Source organism: Actinia tenebrosa, unplaced genomic scaffold, assembly GCF_029948245.1.
Source record: "Actinia tenebrosa isolate PJP-AT-01 unplaced genomic scaffold, QUT_ActTen_1.0 PGA_scaffold11__36_contigs__length_13525064, whole genome shotgun sequence".
Taxonomy (NCBI): Eukaryota; Metazoa; Cnidaria; class Anthozoa; order Actiniaria; family Actiniidae; genus Actinia; species Actinia tenebrosa.
In genome coordinates, this window is record NW_028292571.1 from 2427274 (window position 1) to 2454797 (window position 27524).

A 27524-nucleotide genomic window follows, 5' to 3' on the forward strand; every position below is an offset into this window, starting at 1 on the left:
GAGACCATAATGCACCATGTCTGCTATCTTGGAAAATAGACCTCTGACAACGTTTTTTAAATATATGATGTTAGATGGCTAACTTAACTTAACTTGATTAGTATATATACCATCACGTGATGGCAGCAATGACAGGAGGCACAGCAAAATCCCGGGGAGGGGGGGGGGGGGGGAGTACTCCGCCAGGATTTGGGTAGGGGTGTTCCGCTGGGATTCTGAAAGGAGTACCCTGTTTATGACAAAAAAACTCAAATTTGTAGACCCTGTTTATGACAAAAGATATAATTTATTGCACTGAGTTCCTGTTTCAATTATCATGTCATCTCGCGTATCGTTTTTTTTTTTACGACCATAATAACCAGTTTCGGTCAATACGAAAGTAGAGTTTCGTGTCTTTGTCTTTCTTTTATGGGTAAAGGTGATCGATATGCCGTCTTAATTTATCTTTTGTTGTGTTATCTTGTGGTTAACTGTTAATATCAATCATTACTTTAACAAAGGTTTATTTGCGCCCTTGACGTCCCATAATTCCTTGCGATCCAAGATGGCCGGCATATTGTCGAAGTAGTCCATTGTTCCTGCCTCCTGCCATGGCTGCGATCACGTGAAAATACGGGACAATAGTATTTATCATTAGTGAATATTTATTGATTTATTTGGTCCTGAAAATTAAGTAAATGAAGGTGATTTTGAGAGGACCTTATTTATAATGATTTTGTGATGTTAATTCTTCGAGTATTATTTAAAGCTATTTATAAAATAATTGGGATACGCGCGCTATGATTGGTCGAAAACTATGTTTGATGAGAGTATCAAAACACGCTATCGTTATTTTTAATCTATCGCGCGCGCTTATTGGTCAGTTTGAACAAGACGGCACGTAGGGAGAATTTACTTAGACTTTGCTTTTTTCAATCTTTTCGCGCGTTTGTTATTTTATAAAACAAATCAAAAACAGTTTTCCGTGTTTGATACTCTGATCAAAACACTTGGGATGTTTGGATGTTTCCGCTAACCGTCGTGGTTTCCTACGCTCCTCTCGTGTTCTTTCAACATCCCGCGTGTTTTGATCAGAGTGATCAAACACGGAAAACTGTTTTTGATCTGTTAATTCGAAAAAGCCGGCGTTGTTGAAGGTTTCGTTGGACTCAAGTTCCATACCAAGCCCGAATTGAACTATGAACTAAGTGAATACAATCAGCGATAGGACTGAATGCGAATTTTCCCAAACTTTGTCTGCACGATTTTCTGGCATAATTTCTTCTGCGCTGACATTATTTACAAAGAAAATTAAAACTGAAAAATAGGAAGGACAAAAAATGAAAAATAAGAGGTCGAGATCAGGTTATGCCAAAACCTTATCATTCTTTAGATAACTGTGTGAAACGTTCACAATACTCACTAAATTGCCAAATGTTATAATTACTAACTGTTTTTGATGATGTGTAATTTGTTCTATTTTTATTCGTTTTTTCAAGTAACCGGGGACCATGCTTCCAGACATCGAGTGCTGAACAGTCGAATGGCAGCGGGAAGCATTTACGGCTACGCCAGAGATTTTGGCCCGCTAAAATAATCCATACATTCGTTGGAACTCGAGAAGTTCCGGTCGATCGTACGCCCACCATTTTCAGTTTTTCTCATTTTGGTTTATTTATTTGTTTTTCTTGATTACTGTGACATATTTATGATTGCTCGTTTACTTAATAACGTCGTCAACTGCTTCCTTAACTTCTGAGCAAAACAACAGGGCGCTCACTAAAGATTTGGAAGAAAATGAGAGCATAAAAACAATTCGGATATTATGACCAAGATAATCGACTATTAAGATATCGACTAACAAAAAAAGAAACCAAAAAATAAAATAAAACAAAAAAATAAACAAATGGAAGAAAACATAACATAAGACTACAACACGATAATAAGTTAAATGTCTGCGCGCAATGCATTGCATACACGTGATGAAAAATAATTTTTGCGAAGTTCCAAGGTAAAAGGCAAGTGTTCAAATTATATTGTTTGTGTCAACGACGATTTATGCGTATGATACCATGCGAGCAGAGTCTCCTTTTGCTAGCAGGTATGCGTATGAAAAATATCTGTAGAAGAAAAAAAGGGGGGGAATAGAAATTGAGAAGAGAAGATAAAAGAAGGACAGAAAAGAAAAAATGTCCATTAACAAAAGGTATGTGGTAAGTGCATGGCTATAACGCTGTATATATTTTGAATATATATTTCTAAAAGTAAAAAAACTAAAGAACTAAAGAAAGTGAGAAAAGAAAATGAAGAGAGAAACCAAAAAGTTCAAAACCCAAAACGTCACTGTTTTTATTTTTTAATAATTATTTTAATGTGGAGTGAATAGAATAACAGTCAAAATAAAAAAATAATAAACAACAAAGCAATTAAGATATGGTTCCGTATAAGACTCACCAGAACGGAAAAATTAATTACTTTACATTTTTTAAGAGCGTCACGCGCGAAGGGTTTTATATCTGGACTACGTATTACAGAGCCATCTCAGTTTGATTTTAATTTTTGGTGATACTGTATGAAAAACATTTGTCATCTATGTGGAGACGCTTCCACGTAATGCGCCCAGCAAACAGGAAGTGACTTCAAACTTATACATTTGATATTTCCTAGATATATAGACACTCAAAAAAAAAAAAAAATCAATGGTTCAAACTGCCCACTTCAAAACACTGACACTACAAAAGTTTTTTTGTTAAATATTTGCATCAAATCAATGTGGGTGGGGCAAAATATGCCTCAAGGGAGTTAAAGACTCTAAGGACATGTCAAATTCCAAAACCATTACTCCATCACTGACTTAACAAATGCTACCAATGACTCACTTATAGTCTTCTAAAGCGAACCCTTCGCGACCTAACCAGTCCGTTTAACCTCGTATTTCAATTTGTTCCAAGTTTTTGAATTCTGATCGACAAAGAAATCACAAGAATGAAAATAATTTGAGGTAAAGTTCGCAGCTTTGAATACAATGGTCGCCTCGCCTCGCCTCAGTGCGTGAGTGCATATTTGTATTTTTGATTGACAGGCCGTTCGACCAGACCCCACGCTAGAGATTAATTTTACCAAAACCTCCACAAACTGACTGCGGAATTTAGCGTGTTTTCAACGATTTTTTTCCTTGGGACCGCTACGGACACGACGGCAAACAAAACAAGGTCCAACAAGACACTCCAGGTAAGATCTTGAATCGAAATCCAAGCGAGTTCGACCAGCGAAAAAGCCTCTGAGATTCAACTCATGGGAAGAAGGCGCCAATAATGGCAGACAACTTCAAAGTTTTGAGTCATTCTTCTTCAAATATTTTCGAAATAAGACCTTAAAATACTCGAAAATCCTTGATCGCGTAGTATTCACATAATATCCAATGTTTTTTACTATAGTATGATTTAAGTTATCGTTAGTAAAGACAGTTTTGGAGGTCAACTAGAAAGGACTTTGCGTAAGCTTTACTAAAAGTCTTGTGTATTTTGTGTATCGAACAAAGAACTTTCTGCGCTTTTCGAACGCAATGATTTCCTTTGCATTTTGTCTTTATTTTCGTTCCTAGTGTTTGATTGACTTCCATCTATTGTATTCTCCTGTGTAAGCGGTGCAATTTGGCGTGTTTTATGGAGTATTCCACTTGCTTTGAAAGCCGATATTGCTTCGCGTAAAACACTTCGCCTTCAAGACAAACGCCCAGGAACCGAGATTCAAGCCGTTGTGACATTTTCTTCGTTCTCTAAGCTAATAACTGCATTAACTCTCTCCATCCTCCTATCAAGACAATTATAAAGATACCGAAATGAAGCTGCTGTTTTAAATCTTTGGTTTCTTTATTATGTTCGTTGTTCGTGTGTCGCTTTTAGTACCACATTAGCCTTGAACCTAATTTTCGCAAGCTGTTGGTTGGTCATACCCATGATGATAATCCCTCAAAAAATAACGCTAATGGTGGGGGAAATTTTCAACTGTATAATACAATTTCTTTGTTTTAGTAGTCTACGTATCTTGAAAGAATGATTTTTGTTTAATAATACGATCGTAAAGCGAATTCCTATTTTGTATAGTTGTTTCTCCTGAAAGGTTTACATCGCTTTCAAAACTACAACTCATAACACGAACGAAATACGAAATGGCTGCTCGTCGAAAATCATTCCCAAATTAAAATATTGCATAAGAAAAAACATATTATTTGTGTATTTTAACCAGTAGAAGCGTAAAAGATTTGGAAATAAGGTCAAATCTTCTGATTTATTGAATATTTTCTTGACCGAACCGCAATATCTTCATGCTGATCGATCGAGTTCACAAAGGAGAAGATGTATGGTATCATTTTTGCGATTATTTTATGGATTAGAAGCTGGATTAAAACTTCTTGGAAGAATGTTATGAAGGATTTTTATCGTATAACTCCTTATTTTAAATATTTTCTTTCAAAATGCTTGCGAGATCCAAGGGAAAAGTTCGAAGTATACTGATCATTGCACATGTAAACACTAGCTTTTTCAATATCGTGGATTTCGAACGAATGATCTCGAACCTTGAATAAATTTTGGAATTTTTCATAAAAATGATTCTTAAAGGAAACAAAAATCTAAAAGAACAATTCTAGTTAGCGCTGGCTGATCTTTGTCGTTGTGCAAGCAACTGAACGAATAGATATTTTGGATTCAATTCGGAGCTTTGAGTCTTGGATGTGTTTACATCTTTGTCAAAAGAACTTCACGAAAATCATATTCACCAATTTTCTTATCTTTTTTAGCTCCTTGCCACATTAGGATCAGTGTCCATGCTTCGGTAAGGTAAGTCTACCTAAAAAAACTTTATTCATAATTCAAAAATAGCAGAAAATGTTACCTATTATGAAAATATAGTAGTTTGGGACCCTCGCTGGGCGATTGCCATTGTTTTCTGAACAGTGGCTGATCGTTCAACACCAGGAGTTATGTTATTGCGAACAAAGTGTTATTCATTCTAACATCAGCCCATTTCAATGGCTAGGAAGAGCTTTGACGGTTTTATTTAAGCTAAAATATATCAATTTTTTGTTGTCAGATCTGAGCTGTTTTAGTCATCCTGCATTTGGTTTCAACAACTTAGGCTCACTCTTGGTAAGACATTTACGTACTTCTTTCTAGCTTAGTAAATCTTATATATATCTTATTATATACATCCTATTAAATGCAGCTAATTCTGCTATTCTGTTTACCCTATTCTGGTAAAAACTAATGTTACAAGAAATTAATTTTGTTACAACTCAGTTGTAAATTTTTCTTGTCCTCTCTCTCCGAATCTCAGTGCTACATTTAGCTCTACTATTCAAAGTAGCTTTATTTCGACCAGATTTAGCATATTTAAATACTCTAAGACACTTTGTTTCAGAGCACGTTTTTGAAATTCGAAAAACTTTAACAATGCTGACCACAAAAAAAGAGTTACTTAACACTCCTATGTTGCCCATTTTCTGGAATGTTACAGGCTGGTATGTCTTATGATGCCCTTATACTCTTCCTAATCTCTCACTCTTTGCATTTATAAACACAGGAGTATTGTTTCTGTTAAGACACAGTGTATGTAATGCACTTAGGAGTCGTTGGGTAAAGTCTAGAAATAACTTGACAATCCTGGTATTTGTGAACTAACTGTAGACAAGTTAGAGTGACAATTCTGCAAGTATTTTTACACATCAAGTAAAGTTCATTTTTTCTCATCCCTAAATAACCTTTCAAGAAGACTGCAGAGCAATATTTACGTATTAGGTCCGTTTTAGGACACAATCTTAAAAACCAAGAAACTGTATGTGAACAGTAAAATTGACTTCATTTAGTGTATCAAAAATGTTTCACTAGAAATTGGCCAAAATTAAGTTTTCTGCCAAATACTGAGATATACTGAAATAATGAGAAATACTCATGAATAAGCTCCAGTCAAAACCAAGAAACATTGCCACATTTAAATAAAGATATTTTTGCTTCATCTGTTTCACTGCATAGTCATAAAAGGTAATACATTCCTAACTTTTTCTGAAGAGTTGAAGAGATTCCACTGTTGTATATGTGTCTACATGGTTGCTATACTGGGTCATTTTAGGGTTTCAAAATCCTCATTGGAATTTGTGTCAGATTGTTTGTATAATTGATGTATTTCAGCAAATTATTTAAAGGCATTCTGGTCATCCTACTTTTATATCATGCTAATGTGACATAAGACATTTCCTTTAACTGAGTGAGAAGTTTGCCATCAAATTTGTCACACTGATTGTATTACACTAAAATTGCAAAGTTTCATTACGATTGCCCTAAAACTGAGGAAGATATTAATTTTTGAAACTAAGTATTTATATGGAATTTTTACAAATAAATGTACGTGTCTAGCCTGATAAAGAGCCTTGCTGGGCATGCAGTACCCATTCTTATACATTTATTTATGAAAATGCTTAGCTTCAAAAGCTCTTCTTCACCACTTCAAGAGCAATCATATAAGATAAGTTATAGGTCTGTTCATGGGATTCATGGATGATTAATCTTAACTGTATGCTGTGCACTGTTCAGACAGCAAAACTTGTATTACCACTAATGTTTTAATGCTACCAGCAGATCAAGATTAACCATTTGCTTTAACTCAAACGTTTTCTTTGATTGACAGTTGTCTATACGATGTTTTTATTTCAATAGGACTAATGCATGATGGCGTCATTGACCTCTACTACCAGACTCTCTTGCATGCTTTCTTTTGTTCAGTTAGTTAGCACCAATTGTCTTACTATTCTCATGAGGGAATACAAATTTAAATAAGAAAGAAAATTCATGAAGCATCATGGTAGTAGGAGTCCAAAGATGCCATCATGGAAACGTCCTATTAGTGCATAGTATGTGATGTGTTTGCCTTGTGAGCTTGTACTTATTGTTTTTCATTGTTGATGTTTCTCTCAAAGCTGCAAAAATGGAGACCGGTCACATGGGGTTGCCGAGAGGCGAAATGAACAAGAATGCCCAGACCACTATGTGGCATCAACAGTACCACGATTCTGGCATCATGTCTGGTGCGACAACAACAGCACACTCTATGAAAGGTGATGAGGATGATGATTATATGAAGACTACGCACATGAGCTTTGAATGGGAACAGAGCTTCACAGACCAGGAGATGCAAGCAATGAATGAACAGTTTGTCTCTACAAGGAGGTAACTATTGATGAAGAAAATTTTGGAAATCAAATAGTACCTTACCATAATCATGCCACGTTACACCACATCACACCACAACACATAACACCATGCTACACCCTTCCATACTACACCTCACCACACCACACCATACTCATTTCATATACAGATCTAGTTTGTTTGTAATTAAAATAACCATGATTACCTACAAATACAGCTGTATTATAAAGGCATTAAATGACATCATATTTTCCTGTCGTATTCTAAGGATTCTTTAATGGTCTACCTATAAAAATATTCCGAAAAATACCCATGTTAATTTTATTTGAAAAAAAATCAAAGCAGATTGAAGCTAGTAATAAAAAAGTAAACCTCAGTCTTTTAAATTTGATTTTTTTTTAAGCCAACGCATTCGACAAGCAATGTTTCCTGAAACTTTGGAAGAGGGAATGCAGATCCCGTCAACTCAATTTGATGCTACATCTGCTACTGCCGTTCAACGTTTGGCTGAACCGTCTCTGATGCTCAAACAAGCTGTAGTCAATTTAATAAACTATCAGGTAAATAATTAATATTGAATTAAGCTTGATAAATTGTTTCTGTCATACTGTCATCTAGAATGGATGATTTGATTTGATTTAGTTCATCAGTATTAGGTTACATATTAGATTTGTGCAAATTTGATTACAAAATTGCAATTTACAATCAGTAATTTAGTTAACATATAAACTTATGGCACTATAACTTACAGTGATTTATAAAAAAAGGAATTTAGAAAAAAAGGAATATTGTACGTTTACTTTACCGTTGTTATTAATTAGTGTGTTTGACTTTAAAAAATATAACTGTTTTGAATTGCCATCCTTCTCACTCGCAATAACAAATTATTAAAATTATAAAACACTCAACAAAATTTTACGGTTCTGATTGGACCAGAGGAGTACAATTAAGTCCCTAATGGTACTCTGTAGAGTCCAAATTAAGTTGCTCAATTTTGTGTATTATAAACAAAAAATCACACATGTTCTCATAAAATTCAGAATTTATAGATATTTGTGTTGTTTTGAAAGTCCTCCAATTTATTGGACTCACCTAATGGTTCGTCCAATTTTGAAAACTTTCAAAACATCACTCGTACCTATGAATTCCGAATTGCACTCGATATCTTGCGATTTCCTATACAAATTCCAGAGTTGACTGCTATAAACTTTTAATTGATTACATATTTTGACCTTAACATTTTATGATTTGTTCATAGGATGATGCAGATCTTGCTACACGTGCCATCCCTGAATTGACAAAACTTCTAAATGATGAAGACCAGGTAGGGAATAAGTTGCTTTCCCATTTACACCACATGTCATTTCGTTGAGTACTTTATTTTTGTTTACCATTTGAAAAGGGACACAAACTTATAAATCAAAGAGTCTTATTCTCAAGGTTAATTTAATCAGAATCAGATGTTATATTTCCCTTTTTTTACCTCTTGCTCGACTGTGTTATCCTTGATAGATTTTTTCCTCTTTTTGTATTTTCTTTTGAGTTAAGAGTTCCGTGCTTAAAATACAGAATGTAGTGGTAGTGAGTGTTGAGTGTGTTCTATGCATAAACATTAGCGTCTGGCTAGGGAGATTTGGCACTACTTCCCACATCATAATGCAAAATAAAAATATTAATTTTTTAAATTATTATTTGAAGGTGGTTGTAGGCCAGGCAGCAATGATGGTTCATCAACTGTCCAAAAAAGATGCCAGTCGTCATGCCATCATGAATTCACCTCAAATGGTAGCTGCATTGGTGAGAGCTCTAAACAACTCCTCAGATGTGGAAACAACTCGCTGCGCAGCTGGTACTTTGCATAATTTGTCGCACCACAGGTATAATTCATAACAAAATTGTCTCACTTTATTAATAATTTATGAAAAGTATTAGTTTTGTTATTGTGGGTTATGTGAAAGCCAGGATAAGCTTAAAAGATTTGCACATTCATTTATATTTAGTATAAATAAAGGTTTCAGCATTGGGTCCAGGGATTGTGGTAAAGTTTTTTATTTTGAGATCCACATATCTGGACAAATTAGGATCCAAGTATTGTTGGTGTGATCCAGTATTTTAACAGTTCTGGCAGTGCAAGTGGTGTGAATCCTAGGATGCTTTATTAAGATGTGAAAAATGCATCATGAATCATTGTTTTCTCATATGAAAATGGCACAATTCTTACATAACATATAAACCTTGAGGATTATTTATCAAACGCTTATGAAGTTGAGCTTCATTTGAATTGACATTTCAAATATTACTTATTTATGGGTAGAATATTAAATTTCCCCAGAGATCGTTATGATTATTTTGTCATCCACAATATTCATGAGAATTTATTATATTGAAGCTATTATTTAATCAAGGATCTGATCAATCCAACAGGCAAGGTCTGTTATCCATCTTTAAGTCTGGTGGTATACCTGCTCTGGTCAAGCTGCTTGGTTCCCAGGTCGAAGCTGTGGTGTTCTATGCCATCACTACCCTTCACAACTTGCTTCTTCACCAAGAGGGGGCCAAGATGGCTGTCCGTCTTGCTGGAGGGTTGCAGAAAATGGTTGCTCTTTTGGGTCGTACCAACGTGAAGTTCCTGGCCATTGTAACAGGTACAAGACATAACAGGAAAAATATAATGCCTCCACACCACACAAATTTTATACCTACAATAACAACACCAACACCATCACCAACAACAACAACACCACAACAAACAACAACCATCACCAAGAGCAATACCATCACCACCACCAACAACAACAACACCATCCACAGCTACACCACAAACATCATCATCATCATCATCAAAAACAATAACACCACCAACACCTTCTACTACAGCAACAACACTACAACAAATAATACCACCACTACAAACAACACCACTATCACCACCACCAACAACAACAGATACCAGCAGCAACAACAAAGTAGCTACACCACAAGTACTATCAACAACAACAGCCAACAGAAGCTTCACCACAAACAACAACAAACAAACAAAAAACACCACCACCAACAACAACAGCAAACACCAACCACAACAACAACACCACCACCAACAAAAACCAATTCCTTTACCAGAAACAACAAGAACAACTAATTTCATCAACAGCGAATTTCAATGTTCAAAACTCTAATTTATCTCTTGTCCATCAGACTGTCTACATGTCTTGGCTTATGGCAACCAAGAAAGCAAGCTTATTATCCTGGCATCTGGTGGACCAGCTGAACTTGTTCGTATCATGAAAAGCTACACATACGAGAAGCTGCTCTTTACCACTAGCAGGGTGTTGAAGGTCTTGTCAGTGGATACTGACAATAAGATGGCAATCGTTGAGGTAAGAGTCCTATGGTAGGACTAAACAATGTTTCCCCATTTCATATGCTCAAAATGTTACAACCCGATGGAATGAATAAATTAATACACCTGTAAATCTATTTTGAGTTGAAGGTGTTTCAGAGAACCTATCTCAAGTCATCTCTTCTTTACTCTTCGCTCCTCTTCTCTTTTTTTATTTTTTAATTTCTTTTTCTCTCCTATTTCTTTTATCGAGACGGCTTGCACTAACTAACAAAATGGACATAATCCCAAACGCCTCACAAATTTCAGTTTCTCACAAACGTTTATTCACTGAAACAAAATTATTTTAAAAATCTGTTCTTGTGGACGCCTTGTTCAGCGTTCTCATTTTGTGCTTGTGTGTATGCTTTTCTTTTACCCATTTTTTTGCGCTCTCTCTAACTTTTTTGATCTCGTTCCATAGGCTGGAGGAATGCAAGCACTTGCTATGCATCTTGGTCACCAAAGTAATCGCCTTGTCCAGAACTGCTTGTGGACTCTTCGTAACCTGTCCGACGCGGCAACCAAGGAAGAAGGTCTCGATAATCTTCTCCAAATGCTTGTCCAGCTCTTATCTTCCAATGACACTCAGGTCGTCACATGTGCTTCAGGAATCCTCTCTAACTTGACCTGCAATAATCCAAGGAACAAACAGCTTGTGTGCAGGTTCGGAGGTATTGAGGCGCTTGTACGTACTTGTCTGCAAGCTGGAGATAGAGAAGAGATCACTGAACCAGCTGTAAGTTTTATCTTCTTAAATTTTTCCCGCTTTGAACAAATTCAATATCATGTCGTTCAAAATTCAAAAACTGTGACACTTCACATTCACAAATATTTCCCGGTTTGAGCAAATGCCATTCATACTTGAGCATTGTAATTGGATAGTTTACAGCCTAGTTCATTCTGATTGGTTCAACGAGTAAACCATTTAAAAATCACGGCTTGTCACTCGTCCAAAATTCCGCTGATTTTTTCCCCTTGCGTGTGATACTGGAGTATTTTGATTGGATAGTTACCGAAAAGTTCATTTTGATTGGTTCAGCGAGGAAGCCGTTTCAAAGTCTCGACTTGTCACTCTTACCAAAATCTTTTCAAGCGTTTTAAGAGTTCTTTAATATATTTGTTTTTACTCAAAAGAGTTGTTTTGAAAACAGGCGTTTGAACTAATTAAAATACAACGGAAAACCTATTAAAAAGTTTTAAAAAACATGCCGCAAAAAGCGGCCACTTTCATGTTGAAACCGAAACGGAAGTCTGCCTTTTACCGACCTTTTTTGAAACCCCCGAAATGTTTGAAGGTCATTAAAGATATTGCTAAGGAATGCAATAACGGTTTTCTGTTCCAAGACGTTTAACTTGACTGCTCTAAAGGAAACTTTTAGACAGCTGACCCTAGAGTCACGGCTCGTTCAAAGAGCGACTTTTAATAGATGTTTTTTTAAGCTGAATCATACAAGATAAAAATAAAGTCGATGAAACCAAGAAAAAGGTGTATTAATGTAGAAAATTTTCTTTGCTAGGTTGCTACAAGGGTAGTTAGAATTTTTTACTTGAAGGATTTTTGTGACTTTATTCAATTGACAAACACGATGTATTTTAATCTAGCTTTCGTATCCGTCAACGGAGCCATTTACGGCATGATGAACACTGTGATGTTTGTAACAAGCGCAAACCAGAATACACCCAATTATCTATCAGCTCGTTATTGAAAATTGGTATATTGTTTCCTAGGTGTGTGCCCTTCGTCACTTGACAAGCCGACATGTCGATGCTGAAGCCGCCCAGAATGCCGTGCGTGTACACTATGGGCTTCCTGTGTTGGTCAAGTTACTCCATCCACCATCTCGCTGGCCACTCATCAAAGCTGTGATTGGTCTAATTCGTAACCTGGCTCTCTGCCCAGCCAATCATACACCAATCAGAGAACACGGCGGACTGCCTCGTTTGGTTCAATTGCTGATGCGTGCTCACCAAGACATGGTGAAACGTCCAGGACAGACGGCAGTGATTGACGGAGTGAGAATGGACGACATTGTGGAGGGAACTGTTGGTGCTCTTCATATTCTATCGAGAGAAGCACACAACAGAGCTGTCATCAGAAGCCTTCACTGTATACCTCTCTTGGTTCAGGTATGTTTTGTTATCTTGGAGTTGCAAGAGGAATAGTTGTGCAAAAACTGAGAAATTGGATGAAAAAAGTGGTAAAAGGACAAATGTGATGCGTGAATTGGGTGTTAATGGGACATAGACTGATGTATGTAAAACGATTAAAGGAAAGGAAGGAAGAAAGGAAGAAAGAAAGAGAGAAAGAAAGAAAAGGAAAAAAGAATACCCGTTGATTGAAATTGGTTGGTTGCATGGATAAGTAAGTGTCCGAGAAAGTGGATGAAAGTGGAAATAAAAGGCTGAGTACATAGATTGATTGGTTCATTTATTGAGTATTAAAATAATGAAGACGATGAAATGAAAAAAGTAGACTACTACAATAATATCGTCTTTTCCTATTTTAGTTGTTGTATTCTCCCAATGAGAACATCCAAAGAGTCGCTGCTGGTGTCCTGTGTGAACTGGCTCAGGACAAGGAAGGCGCTGAGGCTATCGAGGCAGAAAACGCTACCCAACCCCTAACAGACCTGCTCCACTCACGAAATGAAGGCATTGCTGCGTATGCTGCTGCAGTCCTGTTCCGCATGTCGGAAGATAAATCACAGGACTACAAGAAACGTCTATCTGTTGAACTGACAAGCTCGTTATTCAGAGAGGATGCTCCTTGGCCGCCAGAGGTATCATAATAGTTTTCTTCGTTTTTGATTTTTATTAAGTAACCATCCTCGGGGAACAGACCTCCTCGGCTAAGGCGTAATGTTTTCCCATTTCAGACCACATGTCATTCCCTACAGCATCATTTCTTTGTTTAAAGGTTGCACTCGGTTGCACATGAATATGGTTACAACTCAAACAAAGAATCTTACACGTGGTCTGAAATGGGCGACGTCACAGTTACCAAGTTGGTGTACCAAGAACAATGCATTTTCTATCCTCGGGGAATTATTTTCATGCAAAAACTGTGCAGAAAGTTTCTATTGTTTGGTACACCAATATGGCTGCCTTTTCACGTGAGTGAAAGCGCTCTATTGGCGAGTGGCCGCTAAATAGAGGTACAAATTGCTGTACAACAATTTTTTGGGACTTGGAGAACTGGCTGCAAATAGATATAGGTCGCTAAATAGAGTTATAAGTTACTGCAAAAACCCCGTCTTAGGAAATTTGACAGCTGACCGATAAATAGAGGTAGCTTCTTAAAATTTAGGCTCACGGCCTCTAACTTGGATTACAAACTATAAAGTTGGAAGAAAAAAACCCTCCCAGATCCAAACTGAGGACTAAATATTTTCGAGGGAGATGAGGAAAACGCAATTCTCTTTAAAACTTTGTAATTGTGCAAATTTTATTCCATACAGAAGTAGAGAATTCGAGTGTTAACCCCTTTTCTCCCCAATCAAACAAATAGCCAAAGTTGTGTAATGAAAAAATTACGAAGAACAATTTACATTGTGGTGAAATGATCACAATTGAAAATGATTTTTTATTTATTTTGCATGTTTTTCCTTCCGTATTGATTAAGATAGATTGAAAACAATTTTCAGCATCGAGTTTAATTACGAGTTCGTTGTATCAATAGTTAAAACGTTTTGAAATGTAGTTGAATCCATTTTTTATTTCTTGATTACTTGTGAATTAATATTTTGTGGCAAAACAAAAGAATAAAGATGTACAGTTCGTATGATTAAGAACGTACATCAAATGACGACATGGAAAAAGAATTTCCTCGCAGCACGTAGCCCAAACACGCGGTAGTTAATTTAACTTTCTCAAAACAAATTTAACGCTCAATCTAATTTGTTTTCTAGTTTTACGCCAAAAAATTAATAGTTTCGGGTCGCCGTGTTTGGATTTCTCAACGGGGTTTCCTTTTAACTTTGAAAAAGTTGAAGTTTCTAATCGCTCAGCTAGTAAATACTACATTTGTAAGTTATAGCTGCACGCCTTTGTGCTTTTGTTATCGTAGTTTGTCTTCCTGTAGAGATAGAAATCGTTTATCTTCGAGTTGTATGTGATTACATTTTGGGCGTTTTCCTCCTGATCACGTTCGCTTGCCATAACGTCTGTCCCAGTCACGTCTAAGGTCGTCAGGAAGTGAGAAAGGAAAGCGACCAAATGCTTCAAGTTCCGTAAACAACCTTTCGAAAATCAATGTTCACTAAGAATTGTTTTAGAGGCAGGAAATTTGATCGTCAATAAGTATTTGTCGTTCTTGTTTTAATTGTGAGTTCATAATATGGGCTTTGGTAATTCAACGTTTAAATTTAAAATTTCATGATTTATCAACACAGCTCATGAAATTCCCTAGTTGGAACAGCAGCAGGTCGTTGTTTTGGGATATATAAGTTACATTACAGGGAAAAACTGGAATTCTTCTGAGATGAATATAAAAACTGTGGAATAATAGATTCAAGCAAGAGTCTCTTGATTCGAGACGGTTTTTTCAATTATTTATAAAGTTTAAAATAATTTCCGATAAACCTTTGGATTGGGTTTTCGTAACCAAGAACAGGAGTTTTGGAAGGTTTTTTTTTACTACAGACGATTATAATGTTATTGGGTAGTGTTTTTTAAGCATTAGACTTTTTCTCAGTATATTTCTTTAAAATTTATGGTTTACAAAATCTCTTTAAAGTTCGTCATTTCTGTATTTATATTCATTAGCTAATACAGACAAGAAAAAATTGTCAATCTTTTTTTATCGATATCTGTTCATAATTTTTAAAATATATTTTATTCTAAAGGCTCCTATTTATATGTCAACTCACACAGACATGCAAAAATCTGTAAATCATTTTTATAGCTCTCCATAATTAAAAAAATTGTTTTGCTAAAAACTCTATATTTTAGCACTATTTATGTTTGAAGGCCCTAAAATTCACTATTCCATATTGATATGTTAGCTCACACAGACAAGCAAAAATCTGTAAATCGTTTTTATAGCTACATCTCTTCATAACCATTTTTTTTAATGTTTACTAAACCCACTAAATTTTATCATTATTTATGTTTGAATTTTGAATTTCCCAGCACATGGATGGTGAGTTCATGGATACGTATCATATGGCTGGAGCTTATAATTACCCCGCAGAAAGCATGGATTACACCCAAGGTCCCATGGACTACCACCAACCCCATTATGACTACCATGGCGACTCCGGCATGCCTCCCCCTGGACATCACCACCCTGGACAGCACCCCCCTGCCAGTGGAACCTGGTACGACACCGACCTTTAATGACCTTGTCTGGCACTTCTTGTCAAGAAAACGAGTTAGATGATAAGCCTTTCCTTTACGAAAGTTAACTGACATTATTTAGAACCGTAACGAACATGGGTTCGACATAGCGTAAAATAGACTTGTGCTGGCTTTAGTCGTATTTTTTTGTTTTTGTTTTTTATTATAAAGTAAAATGTATATCAAATATTTGGGAGCATTTTTGTTGATATTTTTCTTTAATTTTGTTACCATTAGACTCTTTTGTAAACGTAGACTTTGACTCAGTTTTCTTCTAACGAAAATTTTGGCTCACCTTTTGTTGGAGAGTATTTTGTTTGCCCAAAAAAAGTCGAAAATCAAATAAGTAGAATGTTCCTCGCTCCCATGACGACCAAACGTTGCTTCTCCATCACAACAGCCTCATTTCGATGAGACCAAACACCTCTGCCCCCTCCGCCATGTATTCAAATACCACTGGTGAAATGAAAAATATTTCACGGTATAGATATTTTAGGCTACTCGAGTAAATGAATAAGCTAGTCTTCTAGAATTAGTCTTTTTCCATGTGTAAGTTCAGTATTTTCTTTTTCTTTTATTTATTGTAAAACGTACGATCACGATTTTGAAGTGAAAGAAATTCGCTTGTTTTTCAATGTCAAGCTAGAAAAGCTGGCTTTTCCCGCCTTTTGCAATTGGCGAATGTGCTTTCCAGTTTAACCGGTTTTATTTCCCCCCCTTCGCAACTTGCGAAAATGCCTTCCGACTAAACCAGTATTTTCCCGCCTTTTTAAATCGAAGGCCCTTTGAGCGCGCCCCACTTCAAAGTCATGGCAGTCCGTATTTAAAGAAATTACCCTAAAATAGTTTCAGTTGTAGTAGAGCTTTAGTATTTTGTATGCGCTAAAAATAATGCTTCCATTCTGCTAACGCTTCTAGTGAGACCACAAGCAATGTAAGCTTGGGAAGGAATTTTTATCAATGTATATTAAAGCTTGTTTGTGATTGTCTTTGTATTTAGTAGTAGAATGTTGGTATATCTATAATAGCAATGGACTTTAGATTTCATTGATCATCAAAATAAATAAACATAGTTCTTTTACCAAGGTTCTGTTGTGTTTCATTAATTAGAATCTTTTTTTTTCTAATCCTGGGAGGGACCGGTTACATATAAAGGCAGGGTGACCATACTGCTAAAGGCCCGAGCGCAACATTGTTGGCCAACAACATCCAACATTGTGGGGCCCAACATGTTGGGAGCATTTGAACACCATGTTGCGTGTTGTGGGACTTGTTGGATGTTGGATGTATTGGGTGAAGTTTGAAACTCGAACTTTTGAGCCAACAAGTCCCAACATTTCTTATGTTTCGCGGTCATCGAAGCGTAGCCCAACAATGTTGCGTTCGTTTGGACAGCACGTCCAACATACTAGCGCTGACACACGCGCACTGCACGCCGTATCCATGGAGATTTCAATCAAACAAACAAACGCAAAGCACTAATGTTTAACTGGAAAAGCCATCATTTTCGTTATGGCGTCAGAGAGAGAAGTTCATGAAGGCTGATATGGAAGCCACGAAAACAGCTGAAGGCAAGAAGACTTGAGTTATATAATCATAACTGCTACGAATTTTCGCTTCTTTTCTTCACGTTGTATGAATGCAGCCATGATGATTTCAAGCAAAAACAGTAGGTTTGAATGGTATTGTGGGTATATTTCGTCCCAGGATCCTTTGCATTGTCATCATAATGCCCAACATGTTGGGACACAATCGCCAACATCATCCAACAACTGGCAACAATGTTGGGTGTTGTTGCGCGCGTTTGCTCGGGCTTAAAGGGTAACTATTTTTTCCTTGGTGTCTCCTGGGGCAAGGGAACAAAATACTTTCCTTTCTGCGGTTCTTTTGTCTCGTTATTGAGTGGTAGGGCTGGTTCACGCTTTAACATAAGTATAAACATAAGCGAAAGAAACACAATTGTGAACCCGGCTTGCACAAAGAATGAGCATAAGGAATAATGGAAACTTCTATTTTCTTATGTTTATGCTTGCGAAATCCAAAGTGTGAACCGGGCGTACATAAGAATAAGCATAAGAATTACAATATAGTACCCAGGCCTAAGACCCAGGATACAATCATCACACAACATTTTTAACAAGTTCAGTTTCAACATTTTCTTCATATGCACGCTTCCTAAAGTTAGAAACGTATTTATCCCCTGGGGGTTGTCAGTATATAAGCAACTCACTGGCCTAATTCTTGTCTCTCTGGCTGGTTGATGATGATCGATTTTTTTAAAAGAGTGTTATATTCTCAAATGTGGATATACTCAAAAAAATTGTGCGTGCCATTTTAAATTTTTCTCAAAAGTATTCTGCCCTCGAAAGAAAATATACTGAATAATTGCCTTTTTTAAATTTTATTTTATTCATTTGATATTCCCTGCCCTCGTTATTCAATTTACAAGGTTTTTACTGTCAGTGGATTGTTACCCCCTTGCACACTATTCTATAGTTTCGTTCAGTGTGCAACTAAACATACCTCGTATATCTTCCCGTTGTGCATGTAATACGACAGCACACAATACAGCAAAATTAAATATTTAAATAGAGTGAAGTCATTTAAACCGTTAAATAAAAAACTAGACACTATTGCAGCGTTTTCTCGGGCTTCCTTGAGGAAGAACGGCGCGAGAACGCCTTACTACGTCATTTGTACCCCTAGATATGCCCAAGAGATGCTGCAAAAGCACTCGAGTATTTCTTGCATTCTCTACTTTCACATCCCCATAATGCCTTGCGTCTTTGGGGGGTAACCAATCAAAAAACTGTCCCAAATTGAAATGTTTCTTAATTGAATTAATACTTTACCTGCTTTTATCTGTACAATACTGATTATCAGTTTATTCCAAGTTAATTTTGCGTGTACAGATCATAAAAAAATGTATTGACTTACGAAAAAATGTTTAAAATTTACCTTAAACGTATTCAATCTTTTTCTATTTTTTACTTCTTCATTTTATCTTTGGATACCAAACAAGGTATTTCCAACATTGCCTGATCAGCCTTCAGCAAAATAAGTGGGTTTTTACCCTCTGGTTACCCCCAAAAGACGCAAAGGATTATGGGGATGTGAAAGTCGAGAATAGAGTAAAGGCATTTTAACCGTTAAATAAAAAAAATAGTAGTGTGTTTTCAGTCATTTGCCTGTTTGTTTGTTTGTCACTCCTTGGGACTTCGTTTCTGAAAAAGACCACCAAAGATGCCTTTTCTTTCACTCTTTGCCTTGGGTTTTGGCTGTTCGTCACCAACAACACTACTTTCCTTTAACTTTCTTGATTTCATCAGCAGTTCCATTTCAGCGTCTTGCTGTTTAAGTATCTCTTCTTGCTGCAGTTTTATTTGCAACTCTCTTCTTCTTGACGCCTCAAGTCTGAGTCTCTCTTCATCTCGTTCTCTTTCATCACTGAAGGTTGTTACTTCGACTTGCGTTTTTCTGTCTTTATTTTCCCTCTGCGCTTGTTTTTCGTGCAAAGAAGTTTCATTTTCTTGTTTTAGTCTTTCTTCATCCATTTTCTTCTTTTTTTGCATTTCAAGAAGTTTGGAAATTTCTACTTCTACTTTTTCGTTTTCAGATTTCATCCTTTGTTTTTCCTTTTCCAGTCGTTCCTGTTCCTTTATTCGTTTAGCATTCTCTTCTTTTTTTAAGTATTCATCGTGTAAACTAACAATTTTTTCCACCTCCCTCTTAGACTCCTCAAGATTCTTCCGTTTATTTGCCTGTATTGCAACAAAGCTTTCTGTTTCCTTTGCAATAGCTTCTTTTTTGGAATCTTGTTCCTGGTTACGTATTTTTTGTCGTTCTAAAATATTTGACACTTGCTTTTCTTCTTCATCAATTTGTTTTTGAATTTCTTCCATCTTTTCTAGCTCTCTACGCGTTCTTTCGTCATCTCCCTTTTTCAACTCTTCTTCAAGACGAATTAGTTCTTCTTCTTGCTTCAATACTACTTCTCTTCTCTTCTCCTTCTCCATCGCGAGAGCTACTTTTTCCATTTCGAGTTTCTTGCTGTCAATCTTTTCTCGTTGCTCTTCAACCTTTTCTCTTTTCTTCGCTCCTTCTTCCTTTTTTCTCTTTTCCTTTTCGTGGAAACTATCTATATCTATTTGTCCTACTCTTTTTTCTTTGTATTCTTTCGACATTTTTAAGACATTAGTTTCAATAGCTTTGGCGTCGTCTTCGGCCTCTTCTCGAGCTCTTTCGTATTCAAGTAGTTTTTGTTTTTGCAGAGCAGTTCTTGCCTTGATTCTTTCTTCCATTTCGAGGTCTTCGTTTACTTTTTCTTCTTCCCAACGCTTACATTTTTGAGCCTCATCTCTGGTTTTTGCTTGGTGTGTCTCGTCTATCATCTTGGCAAATTCTTGTTCATGTTCTTTCACCAACAAAGCTGTCTTCATTCGGTTTTCAATCTCTTCTGCTGCTTTTTCCATTTCAATCTTTTCTTTTTTCTCCTTTTCTTGAGTTTGATGTTTTTGTTCCTGCACCATTCTTTCGCTTTCCAAGAGAGCATTTTTTTCTTCTTCCTTTTGACCTTCAACGTGAAATAAAAGTGCTCGTCCTTCTTTGTCTATCTTAGATTTTTCTCCCTCGTCGAGCTTTTGGTTTTCAAGCTCCTGGAGTTTTGCAAACTCATTCTGTGCAACCGCTTCTTGCTGTTTTACTTCCTCTGCTAAAATAGCTTTCTTTTCTTCTTCTTTCTTGTATATACTTGCAAGTCGCCTTTCTTGTTCATCCAGAAATTTCAGTCGATTTTCTCTGCCAACAGCATGATACTTAGTTTCCTTGTCTAATCGAGATTCCTCTTGCTTCTTGGTTTTTTCTTTTGTCAGTTCAAAGACCTGTTTTGTTTTAATGCCATTAAAAAGGCTTTTGTCTTGTATCATCTTTGCTTCACATTCCTCCTTGGCAAGCCTCTCACCATGTCTTCTTTTCTGCTCGGCAAGAACGTGGTATTTTTTCTCTTCCTCTGTCCAGCTATCTTTGCTATTCATCTCTTGCAAATGGTGTAACATCAGTTGGTAAATTGGTCTCTTTTCTTCAGTTCTTGTCCTTTCAAAATGATTTACAACTACGCCAAACGTTATATGGCATCTGCAAGTAAATATGTCACGCGTCACAAAAACCTTCATAGTATCGCGTTACCCTTTTGTTGCCATCTAAACAAAACAAAATTCTACATCCGAGGAGATCAAACAACAGCTGAAATTTTTCGAATCTTTCTCCTCGAATATTATTTTTAAACCCTTACAAACGTCGCTAGGTCGGTGAAAAAAAAATCCATCCAAAATGGGTTTCCTATTTAATCATCAGTGTTTATTTTTAAATACCAGCATTTGGGCTCCAAAGAGCATGTATTCCTGAATAACTTAATACATAAGATTGTAAAATTGGAATAATTGTAAGTCTGCCTTGTGTTCTATTTATAAATACTCTTGATGCTATGACGTCAGCTTGAAAGATCACATCAGAGAACCGGCTCTCTAGATGATTTACCTTGAGGAACTACGAGCGATTGATTTATAAAATATTTTTTGTCGTCCTAACGAGGTTAAAAATAAGACAATCTCGTTCCCCTACACTTATTCTTTTATAGATCTTCAATTCGAATGCTTTCAATTACAATGGATGTAATTCGGACTCTAGATCGCCAGGAACGCAGAACAAATTGTCCAACATCAAAAGCACTTGACGAGAAATGGTAACTTACATTAGCACGGGTGAAATTCAGCATCTACAGGATTCCTCATACGATTCCTTCGAGGAAGCAAGCCGTGCTATATAGCCAAACCAACACTGTACCGTAAACACTCTTGCTGCGATTAACAGCATAGGTCTTCACCAGGTCTTTTCCGGATCTTATCAACTCTGTCAGAAGATGCTCAAAGAAACTGGTACTAACAAATTTACTATGGTTAATATATAAAAGGCTAAAGGCAGGTGGGTTAAAGGCTGACTTCTGGGATTGTACCATGGGGGGAAATATTATAAAAACAATACAAGCAATATTTCCAAGCATTTTATCTGCACATTTTATATGAAATTCACTCTACTATGATCATCATAGTAGATTGAATTTCATAATTGATGTTGGTAATATTTTTTTCTTAATTTTAAGCCTTTAAACAATTCTTCTTTCACCTCCCCTCTCCCATACGATGTATTTTCTTATTTTCACTTTCATGGAATACAAGTAGATGTATAATTAAAATAATCACAAAAATTATGAAGCTTAATCACATTATATGGCATATTTCATATGGCATATGAAACATGTAGTCTCCTCTGCAGCTGCTATTAGTGTGCACTGCTTGACGACACAAGTGGCTGCATAGGATAATAACAAAAACATCTAGCTATATCACGTTACTATCATTTGATGATTATTTGCCAAGGGCAAAGTGATTATTGGTAGAATATTTACCAAGCAGCTGCAAGTCTTCGAGCGGCGAGGTAAATATCACACCATAATCTCTGAGCCTGAGGGGAATAATTGTTTTAGTATAATTTTAGATTTTAATATCAGAGAAATTCAGGATAACAAATGTTTTAGCATTACTTCTGATCTGGAAAACTTTGCAAAATCTCATAATCACCACTCCAGCAGTGATTATCATCTCAGAATCACTGCATGGCTGCTTGACCAATCACGGCTTGAGAAACTCTATATTCTAAGTCTATCTAAGTCTAAAATTATACTAACATGTGTTATTTCTCAAACCATTATCAATATCATAATATTCTGAAAGGATTTATCTACTTTTTCAATATTAATTTTGAAGGTTGTCAAATGACAGTATATCGGGCTTGCATGAACTACATGCAGCTAACATATATGTCTGACCAGGAAGTGAGCATTTTTTTATCGTAAAGGAATCAATAAATTTAATTCAATTTTATAAAGTCAATTTCAGTCATGTTAACTAGAAATATTATATATAAGAACAGCTAGCTGATCTCAAAATCAAGTAAATTTAAACTGAGTTAACACTTTTGCTTTTGAAATTATGAATTTGTACTAAGGCCACCAAATGAAAAAATAGCTTTGCTAATTTGCAATAAATGGGTACATTTCTATCTTCTCCTGGTCAAAATTTGACAGCCTCATGTTAAAAACCTCAGTTTTATAGTCATTTCATTATTGCCACATCACTATTTCAGATCTGCTAGAATGTATCATTGGTAATATATTTCTGGAGCTGGAGGGGTAAGGGGGTGCTCCCATATTAGCGACCTTAAGATTTTCAAAATCTGCGACAGCGACATCAACTGGAAGTGTAACTCCATTTAGGGTTTCGGACCCTCAAAGTCTACTGTCTTTCCTGTAGATGAGTTTACTCTTACTGACAATGTTTTGAATGAATTCTCCAATAAAGAGAACCCTCCCAAATAAAAATTCTTTACACTTCTTGTTGATGTTGCCATCAAAGATTTTACCTATTCCTATACTAGGATGTTTCGCTGGATAAGGTATCATTTTTGAGAATTAGATATTGGTCTTAGACAACCTAGGGTATACAATTGTATTAAAAACTGATAGCTAGCTAGTGATCCAATTACAAGTCTTAGATACACAGTACAACCCCTAGCACCTCCCCCCTAGGTTCAAAATTTGTGTGTACTGCTGTACATCAACTACTGAACTCAAAACCCTAGTAGTTCTGTCATTAGTTCTTAACAAATGCTCCATGTATAGTGGCAGTAGTGATAAAGGGGACTTCTGCTCTTCCAACCTCTTTAAAGGTTTTCCCATCAAGTACCAACAAAAATGTTTGCTGGTTGCTTACATCAATAACAACTGACAGGATGACACCATCATCTTCATCAGTGCTTCCTGGTCGTGGTACAAACACAGGTTCGGAAGGATAGCTTAGTAGATTTTCTCCATGATCTTTCCACTTGATTTCCTCTTTTGTCTTCACATTCAGTTTGATCAAGGCATCGTGAAATCCTGCTTTCTTTGTGCAATGTAAACCATAGATATATTCATATGGCTTTCCATTGCAAAGGTCATAGTTGATACGTGGGAGTTCCATTGCCTGGCCAAGAACTTCAAAGTCTTGCCCTTCTGCATTTTTTGGCAGCTGTACTGGTTCAAGGTTATTTGGCAGTGGTAAGGGAATCTGATAGCGCCTGACTGAAGGAATAGAGGTTTTCTTGGGTCCTGAACCTTCTTTTCCTCTCAGCTCATGAAGATAAAGCAGCTGAATAATGTTTGCATCATCATAACCACACAAATCAACTACGATTTCAGAGTCTGTCTCAAAGGCATTGACATGATGAAAGGTAAAGGTTGGTTCTGCAGTGAAAATGCCTAATTGCTTTCCTGTCTCTTTGGATATGATATGGAAATGAGAAAGTTGTGTAGGATACCAGTAGAAGCAGTCAGCAATGCTCCATCCAAATAGTTTATGTGTTAGAATCTTAGGAACACTCATCAGTAGTGGGTTCTCCATGAGGATCAGATAGTTTTCTGTCATTCCAAAACTGTGGAAGTAAGCTTGGGTACTGTGGGAGGGTACTGAACAAAGAATCTTTCCACCTTCCAGAGGTTGTTCATCTGCTACGGCCTTTGGAGGGATTACAGTCACATGATACTTGGGGCTTGATCCTTGTGTGGTCCCCAAGTTGTAAGTTGTTCCATCCTTTTCATTGTGGGGGTGAGCCAAAGAGGAATCCAATCTAACATCACCTGCATATATGCAATGTTACATCAAAGCATTAATTGACGTTGATATTATTATCTGTTTCAAACTTCATCATAATCCGTTGTATAAACAATCAAAACAAAAGACAAGAAAAGCAATGAACAATAAAAGTATACCTAGCTAAACCACTTAAAATAAAGTCCTGAAACCCAATTTTCGATTATACCCCATCCTCCTCCCCTGGGGGGGGGGAGGGGTACTCTTCCCTATTTAGGGTAGGGATGTGCAGCTGAGCCCACTAAACCCTGACCCTGTTCCAGAGTAAAATCGCTGAAATTCATACCCTGTTTCAGAGCAAGATCGCTGAAAATCATACCCTGTTCCGGCATTGCGAAAATGGATACCCTGTTCCAGAGAGGAGAGAGCGTGATTTTATATACCCTGTCCCAGAGCAAGCGCGATTTTATATACCCTGTTCCAGAGTAGAATAGCTGAAAACCATACCCTGTTTGGCGGCACATCCCTGTATGGCAAATATAGGGGAGAACCCCCCCCCCCCCGGGCCTCTTCCCATCCACCTTGCATGCTCGTAAAAAAATGAACATTTTCTTGGGCCCTGATTAGAGAACCTTTTAATGTGTTAGCTATATTGCACAAAAATTAACAATGAACTTTCCATTCATTAATCTAACTTATTGATCTTGTTTTGATGTGATTAATTGCAGGATGTGCAAACGATACAGCATCCCCATCCCAAACAATCTGCACAAAATGTACAAAGGGACAGAATTAGGGGGTTGCCACCCACAAATCTGGATCTTAATAACCTTTGGTGATTTAAAATAAAGGGTAGCTAGAAGACAATAGGATACCATCAAGATAGAGCACCATAAGGAAGGGGACGAGGATAGTGGGCAGTTTGAATATCTCCTATTTTCCCCAAATATATATATATCCTGCTATTAATCTCTGTACATAACTCCACAGTTTCTTTTCCATTTCCCTATGATTCTTTGCACATCAATATCCCATCTTACCCAGTATTTCCTTAAACCTTTTAAAATGTGGAATTCCTAAAATGTAATGCTTTAGGGGGCTTTTATTTATTAGTGCATCAGGGGGGTACGCAAAATAATAGGGGGGTTACCTTATTTTTAGAAAGTGGTAAGATGGGTTATCAGAAATATTGCAGAATGATGAAAGGAGGGAGGGAGTTATGCAATTGTTTGTCAAGCTTTCCATGATTTTGTCAGCCCCCACTGAATAAATGAAAGCCCCTTAATCATACCCAGAAAAGTTGTGTATTTAAGTCAAATCAAAAGCATTAGAAACTAGTACCTGAAGGGAATTCTTTGGTTATGTTAACTTTGCTCAAGACTTCCAAGGTGTTTGGATGGATCTCCATCATATGTGGAGGCTCTGATACGGCATACTTCTTACCCTTGACTTCAACGACATTCACAAGGCAGTTATCCGTGACCATGGGTTCTTCACCAAGACCAAAATACGAGAAAAAACGCTGGAATATATTCTTGCATGGATCTGGGTGGCCGTTAGTTCCAAACTCGGTGAACAAAATCTGGTTTTTCAGGGTGTTGATGGTGAATGTTTCCCCACGAACAAATTTATTGTAGTATTTAACTTTTCCTTGTTCAATTGCAAAACGATGCAACAGTGCTTGCCCATCGAACCAGTGATTATACTTGGAGTCACCAAACTCGAATTTTCCCGGACCATTTCTAAGTAATGTTCCTTTCAACCAAGAAGGAATGTTTCCAGTGACTGTTGCAGTCACCTCTTCGTCTAGTTCTTCCATCGTTTCGAAAATACAAGCTGGATCTTTCTGTTTTTCCATTTCTTGCGCCATGGTTTTGATCAGATCAATGTTCTAAGGTCCAATGTTTGGCTAGTCTCCCCCACACGCTTTCAGTGTCGTCACGCAACGCTTTCGGAAAGCGTTGCGTGACGACACTGAAAGCGGCTGTGGGGGAGACTAATGTTTGGCAAGCACTCGAGGCGGTACTATTCCCTTCCCTTCCCCTCCCCCTCTGGCGTCCCTGGTAGCATACCCTGGTATTAGTAAATGCAACAGGAGTAACGGGAAGACTTTACATGTAAAAATATGGGAAAATTATTAAATTACTAAATTAAGTGGCTAGCTTATTAACTAACCTAATGAATTGATAAAGTAAACAAGGCGTAGAGCTAGAGTCGTATTTTGCCGTATTACAAGGAAAAAAATAGTGGTGTGGCTAGTATCTAGATGTGTGAGTGGAGGCTTTAATACTCTTCGGGTACCGGACACAGTTTACGTAGTTCAATAGAAACAAGTATCTAGAAATTACACGCCTTTCAATGCTCTTTATCTGGGTACGGCTGAATTTACAAGTATTTCTTTCAGCGAGAGCTAAACAACTAAACGCCAAATGCATGTGTTGAAATAGCAGTTTTCTGGCTCTTCTAGAAGAGGAGTGGGGGATGGGTACTTAGTTGTGATCGGGGACGCTGGGAAATTCTGGACCCTTTGGGTAGACATGCAGTAGTCGCAGATATCATAGCCTTAAATAGAGAGAAAATACCGAGAATCGATCGTCAAAAAGCTCTTGTAAAAGCTCTTGTCAGTTAACTGTTGACCAGGCGGCATTTGAACTCAAAAAAATACACTCGATTTTTTCGATCGAAATTGCCTGCCACAGTAACTGTTAATGCTGAAAATGATCAAAAAGGAATTAATAAGTAGTCACTGTTTCTAAAAAAAAAATATCAGTGCTAAATTCAAGATGGAGCAAGAACTTATTTCTTATTTGCCTGCAGCAACTAGTCTAACATGCAGCATCTCGTTTTCTTACTAGCCGGCAGCAACTCGTCTAACTTCACTGCATGTCCTTATGGGTCACCGTAGATATTAGTGCTTCAGAGAAGCATGAAATCAGT

At 36.9% G+C, this 27524-nt stretch overlaps 3 protein-coding genes across 4 annotated transcripts; 1 reads left to right on the forward strand and 2 right to left on the reverse strand.

The window, feature by feature from the left end:
* The first annotated feature begins 2842 nt into the window (after positions 1–2842).
* LOC116295444 (catenin beta-1) lies at positions 2843–16988 on the forward strand. Of its 2 annotated transcripts, XM_089027386.1 has the most exons (14): positions 2843–2980; positions 3062–3210; positions 4781–4820; positions 5074–5129; positions 6953–7202; positions 7588–7744; positions 8443–8508; positions 8883–9061; positions 9609–9829; positions 10380–10561; positions 10988–11302; positions 12295–12693; positions 13074–13346; positions 15697–16988. In XM_089027386.1, exons 5-14 carry the CDS (start codon positions 6961–6963, stop codon positions 15901–15903), a joined length of 2241 nt encoding a protein of 746 aa, XP_088883512.1. In that variant the 5' UTR covers positions 2843–2980; positions 3062–3210; positions 4781–4820; positions 5074–5129; positions 6953–6960; the 3' UTR covers positions 15904–16988. The 2 variants fall into 2 exon arrangements, with proteins under 2 accessions (XP_088883512.1, XP_031559107.2); XM_031703247.2 differs by lacking the exon at positions 2843–2980 and having other exon boundaries at positions 3052–3210.
* Positions 16989–18288: 1300 nt separating this feature from the next.
* On the reverse strand, positions 18289–21784 carry LOC116295433 (uncharacterized). Its single transcript, XM_031703230.2, has 2 exons — positions 21653–21784; positions 18289–21036 (listed from the first exon to the last, which is right to left on the reverse strand). The coding sequence occupies exon 2, from the start codon at positions 20955–20957 to the stop codon at positions 19107–19109; it is 1851 nt and encodes a 616-aa protein (XP_031559090.2). The 5' UTR covers positions 20958–21036; positions 21653–21784; the 3' UTR covers positions 18289–19106.
* Positions 21785–21879: 95 nt separating this feature from the next.
* On the reverse strand, positions 21880–26502 carry LOC116295436 (carotenoid-cleaving dioxygenase, mitochondrial). The gene is made up of 2 exons (XM_031703239.2): positions 25929–26502; positions 21880–24634 (listed from the first exon to the last, which is right to left on the reverse strand). The coding sequence occupies exons 1-2, from the start codon at positions 26455–26457 to the stop codon at positions 23610–23612; spliced, it is 1554 nt and encodes a 517-aa protein (XP_031559099.2). The 5' UTR covers positions 26458–26502; the 3' UTR covers positions 21880–23609.
* Positions 26503–27524: the final 1022 nt, after the last annotated feature.